The sequence below is a fragment of the Parasteatoda tepidariorum genome, chromosome 4 (assembly GCF_982258835.1).
Source record: "Parasteatoda tepidariorum strain Cologne lab strain chromosome 4, Ptep-v5.0, whole genome shotgun sequence".
NCBI lineage: Eukaryota > Metazoa > Arthropoda > Arachnida > Araneae > Theridiidae > Parasteatoda > Parasteatoda tepidariorum.
In genome coordinates this window covers 64,758,681-64,786,266 of record NC_141758.1, presented here as the reverse complement: position 1 = coordinate 64,786,266, position 27,586 = coordinate 64,758,681, and the positions used below count along the sequence as shown (strand labels likewise).

The window sequence follows — 27,586 nt, the reverse complement described above, 5'->3', positions numbered from 1 at the left end:
ATTTTAGTTTGAAACGTGTTATCGCCTATTTAAAGTTTTTTCACTGATAAGAAACGTGTGGCCAATACAACTTGAGTATGGTAAAATTTATTGTGTTTTTGACTTTATGGAAACACTATAAAAGTATGGTTTTATAATACTTGATAAATGAGGTAAAATTTGGTAAATTTTATCATGATACTATAGAGCATGTCATCAATACCATTTATTCGGTTAAATATACTTTTCAATTTTGTATTTCCTACTTAATATGTGGTAATAAGAACTATAATTTTGAAAACTAGAACTTTCGGAAAATGTTACCATTTGTGTGGAAAAAAAAGTATCAAATGAATGGTTTAAATACCATTTACTTTGTTTTGATTAATCAGAATTTTTTTACCAGAAATTAATACGATACAATACGGTAATTTTACCAGAATTCTTTTCGCAGCATTCAAACGAAATTCATTGCTATCGAAATATCACTGGTCATTTACCATTATTTCTCAGTTACTTTCTCTTATTATTTTTTAGTCTTTCATTAATTTTTTGAGAGAAATAAGTTTAAAAAAAAATCTGCAGTGCTGCGTGATTTCTTCTCTACTTGGCTTGAAACAACAAATATTCTCATGAAAACTTTGAATGAAATATTGTGATTCTTATTATTTTCGAGTGGCTCAATGAAAAAAGGCGCTTTGTGACGTTTTTGCGAATTCAGAAAGATTATTATTAAAATATGGCAACACCAGATAATTGTTTGCCTAGTTTCTTTTCCCACTTAAAACGTTGACTTTAAACCCTACGCAAAACACAACTTTTAGCTGACCGTAGCAATTTTTTAAATGCAATAAATTAAGCTTTTTCAGATTGTTATTTGTACCAATTATTATTTTTTTTGTTGTTGTTGATAAAATTAATGATTTTTTGTTATTTTTCTCAATATCCTTTTCTCACCAATCCCCATAATTGCTGATTGCTTCAGGCTTATTTTTGATCCTAGATGAAAAACAAAATAACGCATCAAAATTAAAATTTTTTATTGTGTTTACGCAAATTTATTATTCGATTCATTTGAGATAAAATTTAAACACTAATTTTGAAAGGTTGACATTGCAACTTCATCCGTAAACTTGTTTTTCTTTAATTTGTAATTATTTTTTTGCTATTCGGTAAAAAATCATTAAATATGTTTAGTTAAGGAAATTATTCAGCAATAATGCAAAAGTTTACTTTTTAATAATGTTTTATTAATTATTTCAATTGTATTAATAATTTTAATCGCATACGTTGATAGAACATAATCTTGCATAATCTTGAAAATAATTATAACTTTTTTAACGTTTAACAATTCTTAAACAGTTAATAAAAATATCGTCATCATAAAATATGTTGTATAATAAAGCAATATCATAACATTACTTTACATCCATAAATAAATACTTTATAGTAATTTACAGCTCCAATTTTGAATAATAATCATAATTATCAAATTTAAAAAAGTAAATAACAGAGAACAGTATTAAAAATGAATGATGAATGCGTACTATTGCCAGATACCATTAAATAAATAAATCACAATGGGAAACACATTATTTTTGTATTCTGTTCTTAGATTTTTTAAACAGAACTTATTTACTTTATTAAGTAAATAACAGAGAACAGTATTAAAAATGAATGATGAATACATACTATTGCCAGATACCGTTAAATAAATAAATCACACTGGGAAACGCATTCTTTTTGTATTCTGTTCTTAGATTTTTTAAACAGAACTTATTTACTTTATTAAGTAAATAACAGAGAACAGTATTAAAAATGAATGATGAATACATACTATTACCAGATACCGTTAAATAAATAAATCACACTGGGAAACGCATTCTTTTTGTATTCTGTTCTTAGATTTTTTAAACAGAACTTATTTACTTTATTAAGTAAATAACAGAGAACAGTATTAAAAATGAATGATAAATACATACTAATGCCAGATACCGTTAAATAAATAAATCACACTGGGAAACACATTCTTTTTGTATTCTATTTTGAGATTTAAGCAAATCTCATTTACTTTATTGCTGATTTCAAATTTACTATTGGTTTCTCTCTAAAAGCTACAGTTTTTTTAAACTGATGTTTTTAGTCTATTGTTATCGAAATGAGCAATACGAAAGCATATAATATTTAATGTTTATAAAATATCTAATACGAAAGTATCGATCTCTGTTATATAAAAAAGTCTTATATGTAACAGACGGTTGCATAAAATGTTGTAACAAACCTCTAGATTTACGGCACATCAAATTTATCGCTCAAAATTTACGGCACATCATCAGAATTAAAAGTGCATAGGAAGCCGTGTATGAAACGAAATGCACTTTTCGTAAGAATGAAAAGTTCATAGGAAACGTCGTCATACGCTGCTAGTGTCGCTTCATTATTAAAAAAATTTTTTTTTTTCGTGTGCTTCTGAACAGGTCACAATACGGAAGCGCTCCTGACCGTTTGGGACGACATCCTGGGCATGGGTTCCTATGCACTTGTAATCTTCATGGTGTGCCCTAACTCTTCTAGAAGTTTGTGGCAACATTTACGGAGCCCTCTTTTAACATTCTAAACTTTCATTTGTCGATAAAAGATAAGCTAAAAATGCATTTTAAAAAAATCTGTAGCTTTAAGAGCATTATTAACTTCAGATTTAATATCTTCGCATCCGAATTAGGTAAGATCAGATATTTGTAAAAGAAATTTCTTCCCAAGTGTTATTTACTACTTAATACCTTTGTGATTTTTATTAATTTTCTGCTGATGTCAGTCCAAGAAAACTAAATCTTCTTCGTTGAGTAGTGATAGTATAAAGTGATTCTTCTTCTTATGAGAATGCACGAAACAGTAAGACAATTGTTTTTTTGATGGTATATAGAGATATCCAAAATATTCTTAGACAGGATAAAATTCCATAAAGTAAAAGAGTTTTAAGAAAAGACTTTCTTATCAGACATTGACAAATAGAATATAATCATCACACAGTCTAAAAAAGAATATAATCTGTTATGTAAAAGGTTTTCCACGTGATAAACATCTGTTCACATAACTGAAAATATTAAAAAAAGTTTTTTTTTGATTTGAAGGGAGATAAAAAGGTTTTGTTCTTACAGCTGCTGCATTGTATGTGTGAAATGTTCATTCATGTTTTGTTTTTTTCATTCAGAAAACATAATGCTGTGAGTCAACTGAAATAACCTTTGATACTTTCGATTTTCGAACAATCTTTTCTTTAAATTTCACAAAGGGATGGTAAAACAAAACCCAGAACAATGGGCGCTGGAAGAGAAAACACGAACAAATGGAACTGAGAAAGTTTCAACAAAAGCTTCGAATTATGAAGAATAAAAATAAATAAATTTGCATTCGCTTCAGAATTTATATTATATTGAAAAATCGTCTGAAATACGTTTTTTTTTTTTATGCTTTAGTATCTCGTGCAAAAGTTACTATGGAAGGACACCGTAAAAAATTCCATATCAAATTGCCGTACTAAGTACTGGCACTTAGGGTGCATCATCCATAAAATCCATTTTTGCCGTAATATAATATACCGTAATTTTTACAGTAATAGTTATTTAATTTGAGGGATTTAGTGATTTTACGATACTTCTGTAAAAATCAGCTAAATTTTTACGATACTTTTGTAAAAATTACGGTACATCAGATTTTTGGTCTGTAACATTTTCCAGTAAAATGGATTCCACGGGAAGAAATATCGGCATTCTGGGTGCCTGTACTTTTTACTGTAATTAGATCTGTAATTTTTTTACTGTGTAAGAAGGAAAAAGCTTGCTCTTTTTGAGGAAATCTGTTAAAAATCACACAAACTATTGAAATTTCAATTTTAAAATTGGAACTTTTCTTTCCAGCTTTACTCCGTGCGGTATTACTTAAAATATTTTGAAAAATTTCAACAGTTCTAGCTGTGACAGTTTAAAAAAATGTGCATTTTGGGCCAATAATCCAAATAAAAATGCGTATAAAATTTTAAAAATAAGAGAATCAGAAAAAATCCTATCTAGCAGAATAGTAAATAAAAATTTAAAAAGAATATAATATAATAAAGTAATTTCAATTCATCATATCAATTTGTCAATTCTGTTCAAAACAAGAGTGACAAAAAATAATTTTATTTATTAAATTGCAGTTATTCGTATAAAAAAAGTCGTTTTAAAATTCACGGATTATTAGTGAAATATAGAAAAAAAATTATTATTAATATTTTTCAATTATTTTTATAGTGAAATTATTGAATATTTTAAAGTGCCACAACAAAAAAATATCTAAGTTTCTTTTTTTCAGAAAACTATATTTCTCTCTCTTTCCATTGTTTTTATAGAAAATTATGGGAAAATGTATTTTTATAATTTTAATCTAGTTGTTTAAAAGAAGATAAACTAGTTATAGGTTAAGTACTAATTGCGTATCATATAATAAAATTAAGACTGTGTCAAAGTTCAAAGTAATTAAAGTCAATAAATCGCATTTTGAAAACACGACCATTTTTAAAATTTGATTTCTTGGGAACTATTCGACCCATTTCGATCAAATTTTATATTTTACCATGTAAAATTACATTCTTTAAAATGATGCACGAAAATTGTATATATCTTATTCAAAATGTTTTCGACTATTATTAAATAAAACATTAAATTAAATAAAATAATAAGTTATTTTTTTTGTGCACTGTACTTCTCCTCACTTTAAAATTATATTTTCTTTGATAAGGCAGATCAAATTATTTTCTAGATGTATAATGTATTGAGAAAAATTTAAACACTAGAAAAACAGCAGAAATTTGAGAAAAAAAATAGTAGTTTGAATTGAAGTTACTATAAAAAATTCCTCTATTACTAGAAAATTTTACTCAAAACATTACTTTTTTTCTTACGTAAAAATCTCGGTTTTTTAAAAAATAAAATGAGGCATGTAAACATAAATTTTAAAAAAAATCGAAGCTGTAGTTAGTTAAAAGAAACTCGAAAGTTAAAAATTAAAAAAAATAAAAATAGGAATTAAATATTAAACAATAGAAAACGATTTTAAAACCACACCATATATAGAATCGTTTTCACAAAACGTTGTTTTTTCTTCCTTTGTAATACTCATTTTCAGTAAATAATTAAATTTCCCTCCTTTTAAAGCGCTTTTTGTTTAAAGAATCATTCTACAGCTGTAGACTTTAACTTGGTAAAAATTGAAAAAAATCTCATTTTTATAGTTCTTCTTATGCCTTAACAATAGGAGACTAGTGTATTATTTTTAATAGAATGCAGACAGAATAAATGAAGCTACAGATATTTTCTCTCCTAAATATTTGTATTTTTCTTCAGCATTAAATCTTCTGATTCAATCACGAACGTCGAAGTCTTGTGTAAAGGATTATCGCTCTGATTCGTCTTTTTGATGTACCAATTAAATTTACATTAAATTGTTTGACGTAAAAAACTATCTAATGAAGTTCTGTGTGACCTAGACATTGTCTTTTTTTTCTAATTTAATAGACAAAGTTGGAAAACGATTTTAAAACTATGTCATTTATAGAATCGTTTTCTCAAAACATTATTTTCGTTTTCACCCTTTAGAAGAATCTTTACGAAATATTTTAAATTTTAATAAAATTAAGTCTTATTAAAACATTTTTTTGTGTAAGAAATCATTCTATAATTGTGATTTTTATCTAGGTGGAAAATTTAGAAGACAATTTTTACAGTTCTTACTTTACATTAACAATAGGAGGCTAGTGTATTGTTTTAGTAGAATACGAATGCAACTAATTAAGCAACAGAGATTTTCTTTTCGAAGAAATTTTGATTTTGTTCAACGCTAAATCCTTTGGTTCAATCATGAACATCGGAGTTTCATGTTAAGGATGATCACTCTGATTCCTCTTCTTGATATACCATTTAAATTTTCATCAAATTTTTTTGTCGTAAAAAACTATCTAATGAAATATTTTGACCTAGACTACGTATTTTTTTTCTATTGTTAGTTGTAATGACTATGCATAATTAACATTATGATTAGTTTTTTTATGGTAACTAATCAGTTATATGCGTCAAACATATATTTTGAAAATTAATTTCATGTAATATTTGCTAGTTCAATATTCGAATTTTTTGTTTGAAAAAACGATTGAAGAATGTTCATACAAATATATTCAGTACATTCTAATTAGGGATGTAGCGAATATTTGGCTGACCAAATCAAATTCCAAACCAAATATTATTCAACCAAATCACTATTCGTTACATCCCTAATACATTAATGCAACAATTTATTGTTAAATTAATGTTTAAGTTACCTTGTATTATTGCACCAAATCCAAGTTAATCTTTTACTGTTTTCAAAGAAGTTATTGAACTAGATCATAAGAAAAATATTTTATAACTTTCTTTTTCATAGGATAACGTAATTACATACAATCACGATTTCATATTCAGAAACGCTTTTTAAAATGATTATTTTTAAAATGCATTCTGTGAAAAGTGTTCCTAATTTCCAATTTCGATATGATATATTTTTTCTAGCAAAATAAAGCATTTAATATAACTCTTTTTTAATTATAAATAGTCTGCAACTACGTAATATAATAGTCTACATTAATATTATATAAAATTTTAAAATAGTTTTAATAATTTTCTTTTATAAAAAATAATAAAGTCAATTTATTCTTTAAAACTCATATATAATAAGCATAAAATAAAATAGAAAATAAATTAATAGTTAAGTATAATCTGACATCTTACGTTTGAAATGGAGTAGTAAACAATAGTAACGGATATATTATATCATGATACTTTAGCCTGTATCAAAAATCGCTTATAAAACTAAAAATAACTATACGAATGCATACTAGTCATAATTTATAATAATAAAATACTTGATCAATGCAAAATCCCTTTTACAATAACTTCGTACATTAGAATTCGAACGATAATCATAAAAGTTTATTCAACCTTTTGGTCCAGTTAAATAGTAATGCTTAATATTTATATTCTTCGTGTGCTGCCAAACTAAGGACAGGAATGAAAACAAGGAGATCGCTTCGAATATTAATGTGGCTAAACTGTTTGGTTTTATCTGTGATTCTATATTTGCAAACAACGTGCTTTCTAAAAATGGAATAAAATTTTTTATCACAGCAGCGAAGGTCATATATCCTTATGATAAAACAATATTTAGGTTAAAAGAAATTAGTAGTTAGGTTGCTTATAAAAAGAATTTATAGTTCTGCAAAGACTATCGGTATATTTTTAAGCAGTTTATAAAAGTAGACTAGTTACAACAGGCTATTCTATTTTAAAACAGGGAATTTTTATGATGATTTTTCATCTTATCTGTTTAAATTATCGCGACTATTTTCAACTCTAGAGTTCAAAATTTGCATAAGTTTAAAGAAGATATTTTTCTTTAATAATTGCAAAAATAAGTCGTTTTTTATTGCATGATTTTACATGCTGACTTACATTAAATAAAACTTATATTAAACAAAAATGAAATAGTTAATAATAGTTAATATTGTTAAAAAAACTCTAATTGCGTTGTTATTCAATAAACTTAAATTCTAGTTGCAGAAAATATTTTTCACAACTTGTCTTAGCAGTTATAATTTACCCGTAACTAATTTTTAAACATTTTTTACTTCATATCAGGGGCATAGCTTTGGGAGAGGGTCTGGGGGACAAAATCCCCTACAAAATTACACTTTACTTGATTAATGAGTTATTGTACGGTTAGTAGAATGTAAATATGTAAAAAAAAAAGATTCTTTGTAAAATAAAATTGAAAAAGCAATTGATTAACTAGTTTCAAGTATAGTATTTTTAATTTTTCGTATAATTTCAGAACTTCAACTTTTTTCATTCGTCATATTGCATTAGATCAATTTAAATCAGACGTTTAATTTAGATGATAATGATTTTAAATGAATCAAACTGTTCCTAATGTAAATGTAATTTAATGTAACGTAATGTAAATGTAATTTCCTAATGTAACTTAAAAAAACTAGTCTTTCGATAAAGATTTAGTTGCGTCATGGTTATTTGACGAAATAAAGTTTGATGCTAAAATTATAACTTTAATCATATTATGTTAACAAAAAATTATAGGAAACACCCTAAATAACTTTTGATCTAATGATCGGATTTTAATGTACAAGGACTCAAACTTAATTGTTCACGGGGTGACCTCAAATATGCTAATAAATTTGTGCAGGCGATATCTTAAGTTATGGTAAATTCTACGTAAATTCTCTGAATTAACATATCTTCTTTTCGACGGATATGAATTCCTTTCTCTCTAAACATAGGAGGAAGACTCAATAATTCTTAAGAAAATTTTTGCATATAATTTTAAAATTTGTTTATTCAAAGATAATTCAATGCAAAAAATAATGTATAGTAATTATTTAATATTTTTTATCATTTTATTTAATAGTTGGAAAAATTTTGAATTGTACGATATTCAGTTTTTTGCAACATCTGAAAGAATGTAGTTTTATTTGGCAAAGTGAAAAACTTGAGCAGAATCGGAAGAATAACTCCTGAGAAATCGAATTTTACAAAGTTGTATGGTTAAAATATAGATTTCTCAGAAAATATTCGACCGAATTTGCTAAGATTTTAATCTTTGCTTTATAAAATTGCATTCTTTTGAATGATATAAAAAGTTGTATACCTTACAATTCAATTTTCTTTTACCTTTATCAAATAAAATAATAAGAAATATTATAAAAAATGATTGTATGATATAGCGAATATGCAAATGCTAGATATAGCGAAACACGTAAAAAGTAAAATTAACATTAAGGGGTGCAAACTTTCGACCGCTCACATCACCAAATTATTGAGACCATATTTCCCAGATTGTGTTTACCTACCCTTTATAATGAGGGCTATGAATCTAAATCCACCGAAAAAAAATTCATGCTTGCTCATAGAAAGCTAGTTTTCGTGTCTGATTTCGTAACTTAAAATATCGTCTGCATAAATTAATTAGCGCATTAAGATGTTACCCCCATGAAATTTATGTTTGTGTTCCAGTACTTAAGAATCAGATCGTTAGATCAAAAGTTGTCCCGTATGTTTTTTTTTAACTGTGCACTGTACGTAAGATAACTGTTAGTTTTGTCTCGTGTACCATAAATTTGAATCTTTATAATTTCAGGAAATCATATTCCATAAGCATTGAACCGGCACCTTAGATTTTTAGTTTTGTGTGCCTATGTTCTGATTTTTTTTATTATTTTATATAAATCATATTCCGTAAAAATTTAATTTGGATTTAAGATAACTATTTTGTCCGGGGTTTAATTCTTTATTATTGTTTTTATAATAAACCATATTCCATAAGCATTTGATTTGTACTTAAGGTAACTATCAGTTTCTTTTACCGTGTGCTTAAGATTTCATCCTTTTTTTCTTTTAATTATTTCATATAAATCATTCCATAAACATTGAACTTGAACCTAAGATAACTAAGTACGAGTTTTGTTTCTTGTTTGATCATTTTTAAATATTTCATATAAATCATGTTCTATTAGCGTTGAACTCGCACCCAAGATAGCTACCAGTCTTGTTTCTTGCATTTCTGAGGTTTGATCTTTCGATATTATTTCATATAAGTCACAGGACTCGCACCAAAGACAAATGGAGATCAAGGAGAAAGAACGGTTTACATCCATTTTCCACAAAAATGGAGATTAAATCGTCATCTGTGGCATTTTGCATATTACCAAGTTTTGACAAATCAATAAAGCCCCCGAGAATTATTACACAAGGAAGGTTGGCCCTGTTGCTGCTAAAGACAAAACGGTTCCTGTCCACTCACAAAATTAGTTTATTTTTAAAATCAGCTTTCATGAATTAATGCCATTCTATCCTTTTGACTTTCTAGTTAAAGTTGGTATTCGCTTATTATGAACATAACATGATGGTTAAACCATTATAATAGTAAAACAATATCTTCAATCATATTTTAATGGTTGCTGTTGGTCTAACATTAATAAACATAACATGTTGGTTGACCATCATAACATAAAGCAACATTTTCCATTTGCAATGATGGAAACTTGTTTTGCCATCAAAAACCATCAAAACTAGATGGAAATTGTTGTACGATGGTGAGCATCAACACATGTTGGATTATCAAGAATCTTACTTAAGCCAATATAAACCATCATAATTCTTTGATGATATCATCAAGAATTTTGTCTTGGGTAGGCTTAGCAAGCACGATGAGTCAAATAATTTTCAAAGTTCTACTTTGTTAGTGTCAGAGTGCGTTTTATACGTACTCTTCATTACATCGGGTTATAATATACTCGCCTGTTGGCACACTGAAATGCGTGTTCATGCATGCAGGAAGTGGAAGAGGGGCGACAGGGTGGTGCCTCGCGTGCACATATATGCCTCACGCACTTTAGAAAAGTTCCAGACAAGGCTTACAGATGGGTTTTTTTCGTTGGCCGTAAAAGCATGTAGAAAATGGTTTCTGCGATTAGGTTGTCTGTTTCTATCCTAATCTTTCATGCATTACGGTCGAAATTGCTTAAATGACCTCTGATGAATGGAGAAAAGTACTTTGAACTCGAATTTTAGGGCTAAATGGCGCATACGAGTAGAAGATGGCGAAGTATCTATAGTACTTTGAAAACTAATCTCGACTATTACGAAAATCAATACTTTTTCTCTGTAGTACTCGGAAAACACGATGTTCTCTGAAGCGAATATTTCTCGGTAGAAAAACGATAGGAGACGGTAAAAGTTTTTGTTTTCGCTGAGTGGGTATTTTTTCACTTTGGAGGAAAAAAATTTTAAGAGCTTGAATGAAGTTTTTTTAAATATTTTTTTGTTTCGATTAATTATTATTTTTTTCTTTCATATGTTCACAAAGAAGGGTGTGTAAATATGGTTTTATTAGTTTTATTTAAATAACAAATTTAAAATATTTAATTGTAATTAAAGGAACTAATTCGATGCTGAATTATAAATTCATAGAAGCAAATGAAGTATTGTTAACTTTGAAAGCTAAAAGAATTAATGTCTTAATATTTATTCATGTAAAATTATTGCAAACATGGAAGTAAAATAAATTATGAATAAAATAGTAATGCCTTGATAAAATGATTTGTTTACTTTTTTTTGCAATTTTTTCACAATAAATAAACGTTCCTTCTTGAGCAAAATCATAAATACTTCGAAAATAAATATAATGATTGGTGTACTAATGTAATTCGAATGGATTAACTGAAATTTTTGAACGATATTTACGATTAGAGGCTGCACCCACTGTTTGAATTTCAGCACGCTAACCCAAATGGTTCTGGAGTTATAAGAGAACCACATAGAAACAGAGACTCTTCTTTTTATTATTATTATCATTATAAATTATTAATAGCTTCTATTGGGGAAAAAGAAACATATACACTTAATGCATCTGCCTCCCTATTGTAAAGGAGTGAAAAATTTCTGCTATAGTATTTTCTAAAAGAGTTTAAGAAGTATAACAAAATTCTGATATATTTTTAAGCTTTTATTATACAAAAAGTAAGAATCGAATGGACTTAGATTTATATAAGTAAAAATAACATTTATTTGTGACAAAAATATGACAGTTTTGTTTTAGCAAACTATTCTACAAACGGCCAGGCTTAGAAACCTTTTCCAATTTTCAATTTCGAACTTTCGTCAAGGAATATACTTAAAAACTTTTACTCCAAAGCGTCCTTATACATCTCAGTGCATAAAAAAATAAGGCAAATTAGATAAAAAATGTATTAGCAAAAGGAAAAAAAATGTACCAAACGATTCTAAATGAAAGAATTTCAAAAAACGTTTTCTAATTTTCAGTTTTAAACTCTTGCTTTTTAATTCCATACATGCAAAAAGTTTTCTAATTTTATTTGTTTATTTTATTGTGATAGACCTGAACTTTTAACTACCAACTTGCAAATATTTGTCACTTTAGTGCGTTCAATCGTTTCGTGTTCTACTTTGTGTAACGCGCGGCGTACTAATCACCTGTAGAACAATCAACATGAGTCGCATACTCATCATCTGCTTCACAAACAACATCTGTCACTTTGTGTACGAATCATATCATTTTTGTTTTATTTTATGTCAGTTTAAAAACTTATGTTATTATTTCGGATTAGAAGGCGTGAAACGGAACTGAAGTCAAAAGTGTGTTTCCGCTTCATATGTACGATTTAGAGACGTAACGCTACAGTCGTTCATTATGAGACGGTTTTCACGTCATTAAGACGATGCTCTATCATGAACTTCTTTTCGTGTGCCTTTTTTGTCTTCTTGGAAAGAATGGGGTGTTAGATGATATTTAGAATGTGAAGTCTATTAGGGAATTCATTTTTGAAAAAAAAAAGAAGAAAATAACGTGAAAATTTCTCTGTTGAAAATTTATGTAAAAAGGGACGTAGTTAAAGTAAAAAGAGTATGGAGTTATTTCCACGTAGAAGGAAATATATATCTTATTCTGAACTTATAGAACATCAGATGTTTCTACGCGTGTAGACATAGCATGCCATTTAGAATGTAAACAGTCTGAGAAAACTTTCTACGTAGTTAAGTTTTTGTAGAAGAGTGGTTAGACTGACATATAGAATAAAAAGAACATTAGGCTATTCTTATGTAGAAGGACTCAGAATGGCTTTTCGAACGGATATTGAAAGTAGGATGATACTTCAAGTTAAAATTATGGAGTTATTTCCATGTAGAAGAAAATATATATCTTATTCTGAACTTAAAGAACATCAGATGTTTCTACGCGTTTAGGCCTAGCATGTCATTTAGAATGCAAACAATCTGAGAAAACTTTCTTAGTTAAGTTTTTGTAGAAAAGTGGTTAGACTGACATATAGAATAAAATGAACATTACGCTATTTTTATGTGGAAGGACTCAGAATGGCTTTTCGAATGTATATCGAAAGTGGGATGATGCTTAAAGTAAAAAGAGTATGGAGTTATTTCCATGTAGAAGAAAATATATATCTTATTCTGAACTTAAAGAACATCCGATATTTCTACGCGTTTAGGCCTAGCATGTCATTTACAATGTAAACAATCTGAATGTAAACAACTTTCTTCGTAGTTAAGTTTTTGCAAAAGAGTGGTTAGACTGACTTATAGAATAAAAAGAACATCAGACTATTTTTATGTAGAAGGACTCAGAATGGCTTTCCGAAAGTACATCGAAAGTATATCAGAATATTTCTATTCATTTATTGTACAGAATAGGGTATGGCAAGGCAAGTTAATAATTAGAGGAAGTTTCTCCATATACAATTAATGTAGAAGAGGGAGTAAGATGACATTTAGAATATTAGGCTGTTTCTATGTAGAAGGGCACAGAATGGTATTCCGAACGTAAAGAGAATCAAAATATTTCTGCGCGTTAATTGAATAGAATAAGGTATGGGTAGAATAGCAAGTAAGTAAATAATGGAAGTCTCTCCATAGAAAATTAATATGGAAGATGGAGTAAGATTTCATTAAGAATATAAGGTTGATTCTATGTAGAAGGGCAAAGAATGGTGTTCCGAATATCAGAATATTTCTATGTGTTTGGTTTAGAATAGGAAGGACATGGCGTACCGTTTAGGATGTAAATAATAATTGTTTAGAAATTAAAGTTGTTTTTAAGATTAAGTGAAAATATTTTACCACATAAATTACTTAATTGATAGATAACAACACTTTTTATCAGAATGAATCTATTTTTATTGCAGACAAAAAGTGTACCTAATTTAAGGATTGGTGAACTTTTTCTTGTAATGAAGATATAAAATTTCTTTTGAATTTATTCTCACAAAGCTAAAACTAAACTTGTTTACAAGGATCTAATATTAACCGAAGATAATTATTAGATATTAGTTTTTACAGTCCTTCCTTCATAAATTTTTGTGACATATATAATATAATACCAATAGATATATCGTAAACTAATTAAAAAATCTGTCTCTTCGTAAATATCGCCGCCATTCTGAAATATGCCTAGCTAAATGGAAGTCTCCAGTATTTTTTATTCAGCCTAAGAGCTTTCTGACTTATTAACATTTGTCTATAAGTTTTTGAGCAATTTAAGAAATTTACGAAGAATTACTAAATCAGATTGGATTTACTAAGACTTATTACAATAAGCGTTTTATAAGGTTATTTACTATAAATCTTCATACTCCCAGCTTATTGCAGATTGCTTGAAATAAATCATATTAATTGACCAATGAGTGATACATTTTCTGATCAGTTTAAAGGTACGTGAGGTCTATGCAAAAGACTTAAAAAGTGTCAGGCTGTTTAGAAGATACTGGTGACTTTCTTTTTTAATTAGCTTGACGCATCGCAAAATAACTATTTGCATAAAACCGGATAATCAAATTAGAATACGAAATATACATAAATGTATAAAGGAGTAATGGAAATATAATAAAGAGAAACATGAATTTTCTCTAACAAATTCTGATCGCAAGTACCAGCCACAGTTCGGACAAACTCTACAACCTTTAAAAAATCATGAATTAAAAGTCTTAATCGATTTATCGGGCACTAAAGGGGTTCAGTGACTTCCTTGTGTAAACGCAATATCTATCGACATCAGTTAAACGATTGTTTTTTTATGTTTCTTCAAACAGTTATAACTTTCAGTTATCTTGTACCCCCTTTGGGCAAAAATCAAATATAACTCATGTCGCCTTTTTCAGGAAATACTCGCTTTGAAACTAAGAGGAATTTCATGTCTAGGAAGAACGAACGACCTTGTGAAAAGAAATAAACAAAAGAACGATACGGGGTCATTCTTTTACCATTGCTTGATGATGGAATGCGATGGAAAATGGGTCTTTCTAAATCTGTTTGATCTCTAGGCATTCCTAGAATACTTAATTTTTCCTCTTCGCGAGTATTTTCAAAAATTGATAAATATCTTAATTTATGTAAAAATAGGGATGTTACATAAAATTAAGGAATTAAAAATGACAATTTAAAAAATATATTGAAAAAAATATTGTAAACTTCCGAGCTTTGTAAGGTTTGGGTATTTTTCGTAATGAGTTTATTCGTTTCAGCTTGATGATCGAAAATGGGTCTTCCTAAATCTGTTTGATCTCTAGGCATTCCTAGAATACTTAATTTTTCTATTTCGCGAGTATTTTCAAAAATTAATAAAAATCTTAATTTATGCAAAAATAGGGATGTTACACAAAATTAATGAGTTAAGAATTGTATATATATTGAAAAAAAAAAATATTATGAACTTCCGAGTTTTCTAAGGTTTTGGTATTTTTGGTGGTAATGAGTTTATTCGTTTCAGCTTCAAAAAAATAAAAGTTTTGGAAGAGAAAGGGTACAAATAATTTTACAAAATTTTCAATTTTTACAAAATATCAATTTTTGCAAATTTTAAAGCCAATTAAACGTATATAGGAATACCATAATTATTTTTTGTGAGCATCTCTAGCTTAAAAAAAAAAAAAAAAAAAAAAAAAAAAATGCTGACTGGTAGTTCTTGTTTTATTTGAAGAGTAGACAAATCCGTAACGTTTTAGAGACGCAATGCAAATTATCAAACATTTATTGAAAGTTAAAATTTTGTAAGAAGTGAAAATTTTATGATTCATAAAAAGCTTAAAAGAAAACTTTTACAAGTGTATTAAATAAATAATCCCAAGAAACTGAAGCGGTAAGATTACCTTTATTCACTTCAAAAAATATACGAATTGGAAATGGCAGTCGGCATACATCGAGCCCTAAAAAACAGGCACCCATTTTCAAGACTTGCCAGACATGAATGAAAAGGAACGAAAGTAATTTGAAATAAAGCGTGAAGTTGTGCCCATGGAAAATGAAAAAATAAAGGGAAGAAACTAAACTAGAAAAAAAACCACAGTAACTGAAAAAGAATAAAAAGAGGAAAAAGCAGAATAAGAAAAACTCCAGTGATCGAGAGGGGCAAATCAGAGTAAAATGCATTTCCACGCGTTATGAAGACGTGGTGAGGAACTAATGTCAAGGAAATCAGCATTTATATTATGAATAAAACAAGATTCCAGAGCATCAAGTTAAGCTTGGCACGGAAATAATTTTGACATTGTAACAATTGAATTTATGTCCAAGATTCCAACAATGTTCAGCACTTGATGATTAATCGTATTCTTGATAACGGGCATATTTATCTCGCTCCTTAAGTCTAAATTATAAAACGCGTCTAGTTTGCCCGATGTATCTAGAGTCCAGGTAAAAGTTCATTTGTGTAAATGTGAGAAAGAACTTGTATTTAATAAATACACTTATTAATAAATACACTAATGTAATTAATAAACACACTTATATTTAATAAATTGCTTTTTGAATGCAAACAATAAACTTCTTTTTAAATTATAAAATTTAATAAGACACAGCATAAATAAATACACAAAGAAATGTCTATTTTCGAATTAGATTTGTTGATAAATTGGCAGAAACTGATTAAAGTATCCAATATGCATGTCAAATATGAGATTCGTATTGCCGTTTACAAAATTGAAAAGAAAGAATTACTTATTTATAATTAATGTTAAATAATTATAAATAAGAAGTACCATAAAAAGGAATTATGGGCAATGCGTTAATAATTAACAAACGTAAATTCTTTTAATTTCGTTAACGATTTCGCTGTTTTGGGATTTTTTTAATAAATGCTTCTACAACAATAATGCACCCCATTTCGTTTTTTTTTTTTAAAAAAACTCTAGCACCTTCAATAAAACTCTTTGACTTTTTCATTTATCTTCTAAGTACATTATTATCATATAAACGTAAATTATTCAACTCAAAAGTTAAAAAAAAATAATAATTGAGTTTTTCAATAAATCTTTCATTCAAAGAAATTATAAAATCTAGATCCATTTTTCTAGTTATTATATTCTTTCAGTTATGCGCAGGTTCAGCCACTTTTTCATTAAAAATGGAAATGAATTATCCTTTGAATTATCCATTCAGTTTTATGTACTCTAATTGAAATGCTATCCAGTTGTTCAATCCATTCTAAATCAACAAATATTTTTATATTTCACGCTAGCTTCAATTGAATTGTTCATTTTTTGTTCTAGTAAATCATGAGACGGAAATTTACGTCAAAATGGGTAAAGCATCGTTTTCTTTCATATATATTCCTTTGAATGGTTCGGAAAATGGGTAAAACCTTCAAAAGAATCCCGACCACTCCCCGCACTTAAGTGTGTAGGTGTGGCGAAATAACAATGCTAAAGATCACGATTCTCTTGCTTGAGATATAATTTTGATTTTTCGGATGAATACTTAAAGAAAATTTATGGTCTAATCCATTTTCTTCCACAACTTGTAAAATAAATAATTTCTTGCAAAATTACATCTACTTGTAAAATTTTCGCGATCCACAATACCGGAATAACTTTCAAATTCGCTTAAGTTTAACGGGGTTGATTAGTTGAACCATACTATCGTGCAAAATAAGTTTTTATGGTTCAACAATAATGTACTGTTCATTTTCGATGTAATGCCGATGTTGGCAATAACGTGAACTGCAATAACGTGCAAATTCGTTTAACTTTAGCGTGGTTGCTTAGCTGAACCATACCATCGTGCAAATTTTGTTAACAGTTTTTATGATTCAACAATAACTTTTTTTATATACTGTTCATTTTCAATGCAAAACTAATGTTGACAAGCGTTATCAAACAAAGGTTGGTACCTCCTGAACACTGCAAAAAATTCCGGATCAAATTACGGTATAAATTATCTGCACTTTGGGTGCTTTATCCGTAAAATCCATTTTATCGTAAAATCTATTTTTAAAAATATAATAAAATATTATACCACAATTTTTGCAGTAATATTTATTTAATTAGAGTGATTCAGTGATTTTATGGTAATTATTTCGTGAAAAATAACGACACATCAGATTTTTTGTTTTGTAAAATGTTCCGGTAAAAATGGATTTTACTGATAAAAGTATCGGCTTATGCCTTTTGCATATGCAGTATGCTTTTTGTAAAAGTATATGATATATTGAACTCGAAAATAGTGTGCAGATTTTCCTTCTCACATTCTATTTGTATTATCATATTCTCCATTTATGCTTCTTGTAAAAAAGCAAAAGACTTATTGTACTAAAAAGATAGGGGGCAATTTTCTCTCTGACAATTCTATTTATGTGATCTAATTCTCCTTTTGGAAAAATCTGAAAGAATATTTGTGAATTTGCGTGATCATGCTCTTTTTTTTTGGGGGGGGGGAGTAAAAAACTATGCATCTTGTATGAAAATCAAAGAAATATGATGCTTAGTCAAAGCACAGTAATAAAATTTAAATAATATCGGTTATTATTAGGAAAGTTAGCTCTCCACATCCAATTGATCAAAACTTCAGCATCGAGGAAGAGCTAAAAAGTGTATTCGGTTAAAAAACGAGATTACATAACGTAACGCATGACAGGCAGTTTCCGAACAGATTTTTGGGAAAGAAATTATTTTCGTAGCAGCAGGTCAATCAGTCAGGTGGGGCAAAATAAACCGGTTCAAAATAGTGTAATCCAACTTTTTCCTTTATCATCTGCCAAAAGAAAAAAAAAGTTATTATTATTATTTTTTATTAAGTATTGCGTGATGTGACCGGATGCCGTTCTTTTCAATCAAAATGGCAACATTCGATCGATTGCCGCAAACGCAAACGATAATAAGCAGCTCTAGTTGATTTGTTGTTAAATTTAGAATTGCAATTTAAGTTCCACGCTTTTGTTTTTATGAGTTTTCCTCGCCTGTTGGAAAACTGTTATTTGTATTTATATTTATTTTCTGATGTTAAATATGATTAAACTGGGTAGAAAAAGATATAAAGAGAATTCGTTGATTGGTATAGAACTCGTCTATATTAATAACATCTCTATTATATAACATCTATATTAATAAGATGCTCAACTTTAAATAAACATAGGTGATTAAAAAGAAAGTTATTTTTATGCACTTATTTGATTTTTTTTTTTAAAAAAAAGAAAAATTGATTTATACAACTGATAAAATAATAGTGGGATTAAAAAAAAAAACATTTTAAAATTAGGCACTCTTTGCTAAAATTCAAACTTTCTTTAATCAAAACCAACCTGAATAAAACAGAAAAAAGTATATAAATCATTGGATATTATAATTTTTTTTCAATAAATAGTAAAATTTGCCCACAATTTGCTGGAAAATGTTAATTTTTATAAACAAACACGCATTTTCCCAAATTTTAACCCAATCAGGTTATATAGATTTCGGTTAGCTTTATGATTTTCATGCAGATTTTGGATTATTTAAATGTCAATTTTCATACTTATTTGGTCTACTGTTACTTATAGTTTTGAACTTGAACAGTAAATATTTATATTTATATTTGAAAATAAATAAAAAAATAAAATATGCGTTTTTAAACCTCCGTCACTCCCCCGAAAAAAAATCCGGACTTATTCCGGGAAACCTAAATATTTGTCTATTACTTAAATGTTATTTTTGTCAAATTATTATTACTATTTAGATAATCTATTTTATTGAAATTTTGAATTTAAAAAAAATGCTCGTTACTGTCGTTTTAATATTTATGCTGTGAAGAATGAAACATTACTTAGAACTAATTTTTGCCTATTTTTCCAAAAAAAAAAGAAAAAGAAGATACACTTGACGGTATATGATTAATGGATTATATGATAAGCTTGCATAGTATTTAAAATAATACAATTAACTTGAAAAACGGCAAAACGGTTAGAATTTTCAATAGAATCCCCCCCAAAAGAAACTGAACTTATTTTTTGTATACATTTAATATACATATTATTTGGTTACCAAATAAATTATATTTTATGAATGTTATATATTTCCTTTTCTGTGCTTAAAAGAGTATTCTGATTATTAATAATTATTGATTGTTTATTTTTAGTTTTGGCCTTGGACCCCAGCAGAATGGGTATCGTTCCGAATATGCAACTATGGAACCGTATGCTGCTAGTATCATTAAAGTCATCACTCTAAGAAGAAGGGGTACAGCTCCGCTTGGATTTTCAATCCGTGGAGGTAAGCAAAGGAATTGTTTTTAATATATTTTTATACAACGTAATTGTCTGCAGTGCGTGTATCGTCATACATTGTGTCCTACATAAACAAAGCCACCTCTATTTCGTGTGATAAATGCACACAAAATAGACCAATTGAGCAGAACAGAAATGATAGGGCTGGGATACACTGGTTGGTAGGGCACTGGGCCCATGTCCAAGAGGTTGTGGGTACGATCCCTGCCGCCGGAGACTCTCCGTGTTAAATCTGTCAAGTCACAAAGTCCTCCATGCTCCTGTAACAAATCATACCTCTGGGGGTACTGATCCAGGAGTTTCCTTGTCTTCTGGATTGGTTCAAAATTACAAGGCTACGAAATTGAACATTAGTAGGCGTAAAAAGATTGGGTGGGCTGTTCAACAATGGTTACGAAAAACAAAAAACAAAAACAGAAATGATAAAAATGATTCAAAAGGAGTGACTTACTTTCTGCTCCTCTTGGAGTAGAAAGTCTATCGAATTTGTAGGAACGGAGGGAGAAAAGTGCCCCACTGAAATAAAGCCTCCACTGTTAATCCATTTTAGGTCAAGCATAGATATTGTGGTATTATTTTCATTGAAATATGCCTAAAGTACATTCATTAAGACACAAGAAAGAACTTTTCGTGCATGAAATTACTTTGCTTGAATAAAATGGTACTTATATGCACTATTGGTCAAATCAATGGACAAACCATTTAGCTGAACACGATTTTTTTTAATGAAATTTGTTCTATTTTATTTACAGAACTTGCAACTATCAATCCATCATAACACATGATTAATCTCAAAGGCAATAATTCTACATTTTCAAAAAGTCATTTTTTTCAACAACCGTTTCAAGTCGAGAAACTATAGAGTAGTTTAAAAACTTGTCAACAGAAAGTGTTTACTCCAATTGAATTACTAATATTTTACAGATTTCTTCAGAAGGCGTGACAATAACAAAAAATAAAATTAGTGAAAAATGTAAGTCACAGTGATAAAAAGTACTTTTTGAATTGATGCGTCTATGCACCTTTGGTCGAAAATGAGTTAATAGCCTATATATCCGCCATATTTATATGCATACAATGCTGCATACCATTTACCAGTCCCTGGGGAGGGTAGTCCCTACAATATTATCCCAGGTTTCAATAATACTGCTTTTGGTGCATGCAGCCCTACTTAGGATACCCCTTCACGTTTTTCTGGGGATTGAGATCTGGGAACAGGACAGGCTATTCCATGATATGCACACTATTATATAAAAACTATACCAGTGAAGATTTTTCACCATGAATTTAGCTACCATTGTTGAACAGCCGACCCAACTTTGGGTTTACTACTAACAATGTTCAACTTCGTAGCCTTGTGATTTCGAACCCGATCCGGAAGAAAAGGGAACTCCTGTATCAGGTATTGAAAGAAATTTGCCTTCGTTTATTACATTAAACATATACATATTGATGTAATCACTTTGTCTTCTTTTCAATGATTGATAAATACCTTTCAAAATGTCATTTACCTGATTTTTCTACAAAGCTCTTCAATTGTCCCGGTATTTGCTTTTCAGATTTGTACATGATTTCGTACAGTTGTTCAGTACTGATTAATTGAAGGGCTTTGGGGGCCACTTTAGGCCCAGAGGCCATAGGTTGGACATCCCTGGATTCATTGTTCGCACAGATATTATTACTTCATAAACTATTAGGGCAACTACATCGCACAGAGGCATTCAATGGAATGTGTAACATAGCCAACGGCTAGTTAAAACTGATGGAGCATTGTTCAGAATTAAACACGAAAAAAAAGTGTAATGAGTTCGACATTAGTCAATTCATTCACATAAAAAAATAAGAACATTCAATTCATTTCCGAACGTTTTTTAACAAGTTCTTGCCATAATAGTAGCAATTAGTGTTTGAAGATAAAGAAACAGATTAAAATAATAGAGAGAAGTGTTTTGGGTTAGGAAGGAATTGTTACCTTGTGTCACGCCTGGTTCGTAAATGAATAAATAAAAAAGAATATATGTCGATTAGTGATGCATTTTTATTGATGTCTTATTCGCATTAAATGAAAATAACTAGTTTTAAATGCATTATTAAATATTTGATAAACATTTTGCATGGCTTTAATTGCTAGGTCCTTTGTTCTTCTGCCTACTTTTGGCGTGTAGCTAATTATATACCGTGTGTAACTATATTATTTTTTTTAATTACGACATTCTGTTTTTTAATATTGAAAATTGCAGAGATAAATATGAAGATAACTATATATATTGTGTCGTCTCTTTGTCTCTCAAAATAAATAAATAAATAAAATAAAACAAAATAAATAAATAAATAAAATAAAACAATAAATAAATAAAATGAAATAAAATATATAAAATAAAATGTTAAACGTAATACGAGGCAAAATTTCTTTATCGATTCAAAATACGATGCAATAAGATTTAATACATTTCAAAATAAGGTGAATCGGTAATAAAATGTCGATTTAATACGATTAAAAAAACGATTTTTATGATTCGTAGGATTTAATACGATTCGATTTGATCGTATCGATTTAATGCAGTTTTTGATAAGGTAAAATATCGATTTAATACGGTTCAAAATAAGGGGATAAATTAAATCATGTTCAAGTTGAATTATTGTGTAATATTATTGAATTATTGTGTGTTCACCATTGGACCCATTAAGATTGCACCAAAATGTTATGATACAGTTTAGCATGCTCCAAAATTTTTAACTGTGTTGACTAGTAATTTTATTTTTGTGAAGAAATATTGTTAATTTCTGGATTCCTTGAAATGTTTATCGCATAAAAATAGTAATAAATTAATTTTTATGTAAACAACAACTTTTCTGTGGTTTTGCAGGGAAAAGTATGAAATAAAATATTGAGGGTAACACGTAAGAATCGAGTTGTTATGGTTTCAGTTAATTTTGCTGATATTATGTTTATTTCATATTATATTCATTGTAGATATTATGTTTTTTAAAATATATTTTCGGATATTCTATTTATCTTAAAATGTGTTGCAAGAATTTTTTAAAATATTTTTAAATAAAGCACACTGTAGAAATTACGATAAAAAGTACCTTAAAATCCATTTACAGTAAAATTTTACGGAACAAAAAATCCGATATACCGTAATATAAATCCGATATACCGTAATATTTATTATTCTGAAGCAATATATTTTTCAGTTGTCACCGAATCAAATTTTAAAAAATACAATTTTTTAAAATATATAAATTTTTAAGTTATATTAATATAATACATTTCTAATGCTTAACAACATTTTTCAAACATATATATCTCGACGACCTAATTAAAATTTGTAAACGATTTTTAGGATCGGGGGAAGATTCTTTGAATCCTAAGTTGTGAATTCTTTGCATACATAGGATATGTTCAGTAATGATTCTCTTACATTTCCATTTTTAGAATCCTTTTCAAAACAAATACGCTAATTAAGGATCTGAAATTAATATTTCAGCGAAGGAAAGGCATAAACTCGATCGTATTCTGTTCATCTTGGTTTAAGAAAACATCAAAAGCAGTACTCCCGAAAATCTTAATGGATGTGTCGAATAATCTCTTATGAGTTTTACAGCTTTTCCCTGCAATCAAACAGGTTTCAGGGTTTTTAATACTACCATCCTGAATTGTTAATTTTTGATTTCCGGTTTTAACCTAGCTTAAATATTAATTTCGATCCCTATTAAGCATACTTTTTTTTAAAATCAATTTTTGCAAGGACTCTAAAAATATATGTATACTTTGTACAGAATGAAAAAAAAAACATTGGACCACTTTGAATAACTTTTGATCTACTGATCGGATCTTCATGTTCTAGGACTCAATCCTAATAGTCTGAGGGGGTTACTTCAAGCATGCAAACTATTAGTGCCGTCAATAAATATTTTAAGTTACGAAATAAGACACAAAAACGTACTTTCTAGGAATAAACATGCATTCTTTCGGACGAATTCGGATTTCTGACTCCCATTGTTGGTGTAGCCGCATTGGGGGAAATATGGTCCCAATAGTTTGGCCAGAAGAGTGAACCAAAGTTCGCATCTTTTAATGTTTATTATATTTTTTGTGTATTACACCATATCTCGTGATCATCATTTTCGCTCGCAATTATTAAATTCGTTTTATCCAAAGAAAATTCCATGAAAAAAGTACATTTTTTTATTATTATTTTATTCAATAATAGTCTAAAAAAATAACTTTGAATCGTAAGGTATACAATTTTTTACATCATATTAAACAATATAATTTTACGTGACCGAACACAAAATTTGAGCGATATCGATCAAATAGTTCCTGAGAAATCGAATTTTAAAAAGGTTGTATTTTTAAAATTCGATTTTTCTATAATTCAACTAAAGTACTGTTTACTTTTGATTAAAGGTAAAGTGATTAAAAGAAACTAAACAAAGTAGATAATTATAAACCAAAATGTTTTATTTATGTTTAGTTTCGTCAGTCATACGAAAAAATAACCACATTTACGATTTTAATTAAAAACCTTCTTTGATATGCCTTAAAAGTGTTTTTGGAAAGAGAGATTTGGTATCAGGAAATAACAAACATTTTCTTTGAATGATCTAAAGAAATGCAGACCACCTGCCTGAATAAATACTACACATCAGTAGTTTACCATTAATGCCGATTCGCCAATGTTACACATGACTGACAAAAATCATTTGTTGATTGTTGATTAGCATTTTTATTCAGTTGCTAGAATTGAGAAAAATTAATTGGAATCTTCTTTTAAATGCTTAAAATAATAAAAAAAAGTTCTGCAAATTGTAATTCTTATTCATTTAATTGAAACTAATTTTTCATTTTGCTAATTAATTTTAATAAAATAATTGTGGATAAATAATTGGGGTTAATAACATTTAAATGGGGCAATAACTTATAGTATACTATCGCAAGTATTTTCTTTTCTTAGTATCACAACTGTGTAAGTTTTGGTTTCGTAATAGAAGCAATTAATTAGAAATAACAACGTTGTTAGCAAAGAAACTCCACTACAAATAATAAAGCAAAGTTTTTTGAAAAAAAAAAAAAATTTCAAAACATAAACTCAAAGCAGTTTTTATGATCAAATGAAGAGAAAATTCATACTATCATCAACAATAAGAGAAAATAGATAAGTAAAAGCAAAATAAATACAAAATTTATAGAAATAAATGCAAAATTTATAATTAATTGCTAAAATACAATATTTATTAATTAGCAATTTAATTTCTGTTTGTAGGATGGGAACATGGAACAGGAGTATTTATATCAGAGATCGTTCCTGGATCCATTGCTCAAAAACAAGGATTAAGAGTAAGTCAATGGGATTTTTTATATTTTATCTTTATTTTAGTGTATTTTGTTGAGTAAGTTTTCAGTCGATAAGGTTCGTAAAATTTACTTTATCAGTCAATTAGGTTGCAAAAACATACTTCATTAGTAAATTATGCATATAAAACTGTTTTTCTATAAATATATGTATTAGTATAGAGTGATAAAATTTGTCGGATTAAAGTTTAACTGAAAGTGATTAGAATAAACCATAGAGAAACAAACGCATTTTGCTTTATTTTTTTTGTACTTTTATAAAGATTCTGGAAATAGTTTTCGGTTAATTTTTTTAGTCTTTTCATTTTAAACGTGGAGCTTATTATAGAAAAAAAAACTGAAAACTTTTATTGGTTTTTATTGTGAGCCTATATATACGTGTACAATCTTTACAGGGTATAATATTTCTAATGTTTCATGAACGTTTCAAGCTAAACCTTTTTCATTTTAATTTGGGTTATTTCTAAATAAATTATTTATTATAAAGTTCTACTCAACATGTTTCTTTTTTCATGATAAGGAATGCTAAATTTATTAAAATTATTTAAGTAATCCTGAAGATTACACAATATTTTAATTGTTTAATAACGTGTTTAATAAGTTTAAATAACGTGTGTGAATGTTCAAGTAGCTTTGATCTATTTATCAAATTTTCAAGAACTGTTAGCCAAATTTTATTAAATTGTTTAATGTTCACCCCGTTTAAACAAGGTTTTGAAACTATTGTTAATTTTAAATAGAATGGCGAAACGTTCACCATGTTTAATTAAGATGTTGTTTAAATGATTTCATTATTTAAATAAAGGGGTGAGACGCTTACTCTGTTTGATTAAGATGTTGAAATAAACGCAATATTTAAATAGAGAGGTGAAATGTTCACTATGTTTAATTAAGATGTTAAAATGATCGCAATATTTATGAATTAATATTAACATGTGTTAACAGTAATTATGTGCATAAACAGCGTGTTAAAGTTTCACCTTTTGATTAAAATGTAAAATAAATTCAAAATGTTGATTAATATAAGCAAAAACATTAGTCATCTCTTGAGAAATCATTAAAAGCATTATTTAATACCTTTTAACCCCCCCCCCTTTAGGCTTGATTAACAGGAGGCCGGATTCGGTTAAATTCACTAAGTTTGACGTGTACGTCATACCCAGTCTATACCACTCGTTGAAGATTTGATCACGCAAATCTTAGACGCTCTTCATGAAAATTTTTAGGACGCTGAGTACTGTGTTTTTTCATTGACATATCCCATTAGTCTATGCAGCTCAAGGCAGGTGAATTTGCAGGCCAGTCGAGATTTAAAAAGGGTTCATAAAACCAGTCACATATGATGATCTCTGCTATTGTCATCTTAAAAAAATAAGGTTATCATCAGCATTAAGATATTGCCTGAAATGCAAAGTCTAATAATCCAGAATGTTAAAATAAACATGCTCATTCACATTAGTGGTCTATTGAACATTAGAAAACTATTGAATAACGATTAACAAAAAAACGCAAATGATGTTATGAATTATATGATTTCCTTAAGGGTGACTTATTTTTTGTTTGGTGAGCTTTAACATTTTGAAAATTACGAAAGTAATTTTTACTCATATATATGTGGGTTGAGTATTAAGAGAGCTTAATTTTATTTTTAGGTTGGTGACCAAATTGTAAGGATAAATGGCTTTAGCATCCATCGTGCAATCCATATGGAAGTTTTAAGCCTACTGAAAACTTGTCCGGGAATTGTCCTTAAAATCAAACGTAAGTAAAACACACAAACTTAAATTGAGCACAGAATAGTCTTTTTCCTTCCTTCTCTTATGTATTTTAAAGTTTTTTTTTCTTTCTAAAGATAATCTATATTTTTTAATATTATATTCAGCATTACGGAAGATATCGTCTCAAAATGATGCCCGTAGTGTATTTTGCGAAAACAGAGGAGGCTAAACAATGGTTACTATGGCTAAGATGGTTACATGTTGAATTAGTCTGGCGGTGTCTTAAATTCAATCTGTTCTTATTCAGTTAAATTCATAAATGCCTCTAATTAAAATATTAATTGGAATAATAATTATATTTTTTATTTAAAAATTAGTCAAATTTTGCCAG

General features: G+C 28.3%; 1 protein-coding gene across 1 annotated transcript in view; it reads left to right on the top strand.

Moving 5' to 3' along the window:
* Positions 1-27,586, top strand: part of LOC107444090 (uncharacterized) — an 89,729-nt gene that overhangs the window by 41,023 nt on the left and 21,120 nt on the right. Inside the window, exons 2-4 of the mRNA XM_016058171.4 lie at positions 19,971-20,104; positions 25,389-25,462; positions 27,130-27,238. Coding sequence (XP_015913657.1) covers positions 19,971-20,104; positions 25,389-25,462; positions 27,130-27,238 — 317 coding nt within the window. The remainder of the gene's footprint in view (positions 1-19,970; positions 20,105-25,388; positions 25,463-27,129; positions 27,239-27,586) is intronic.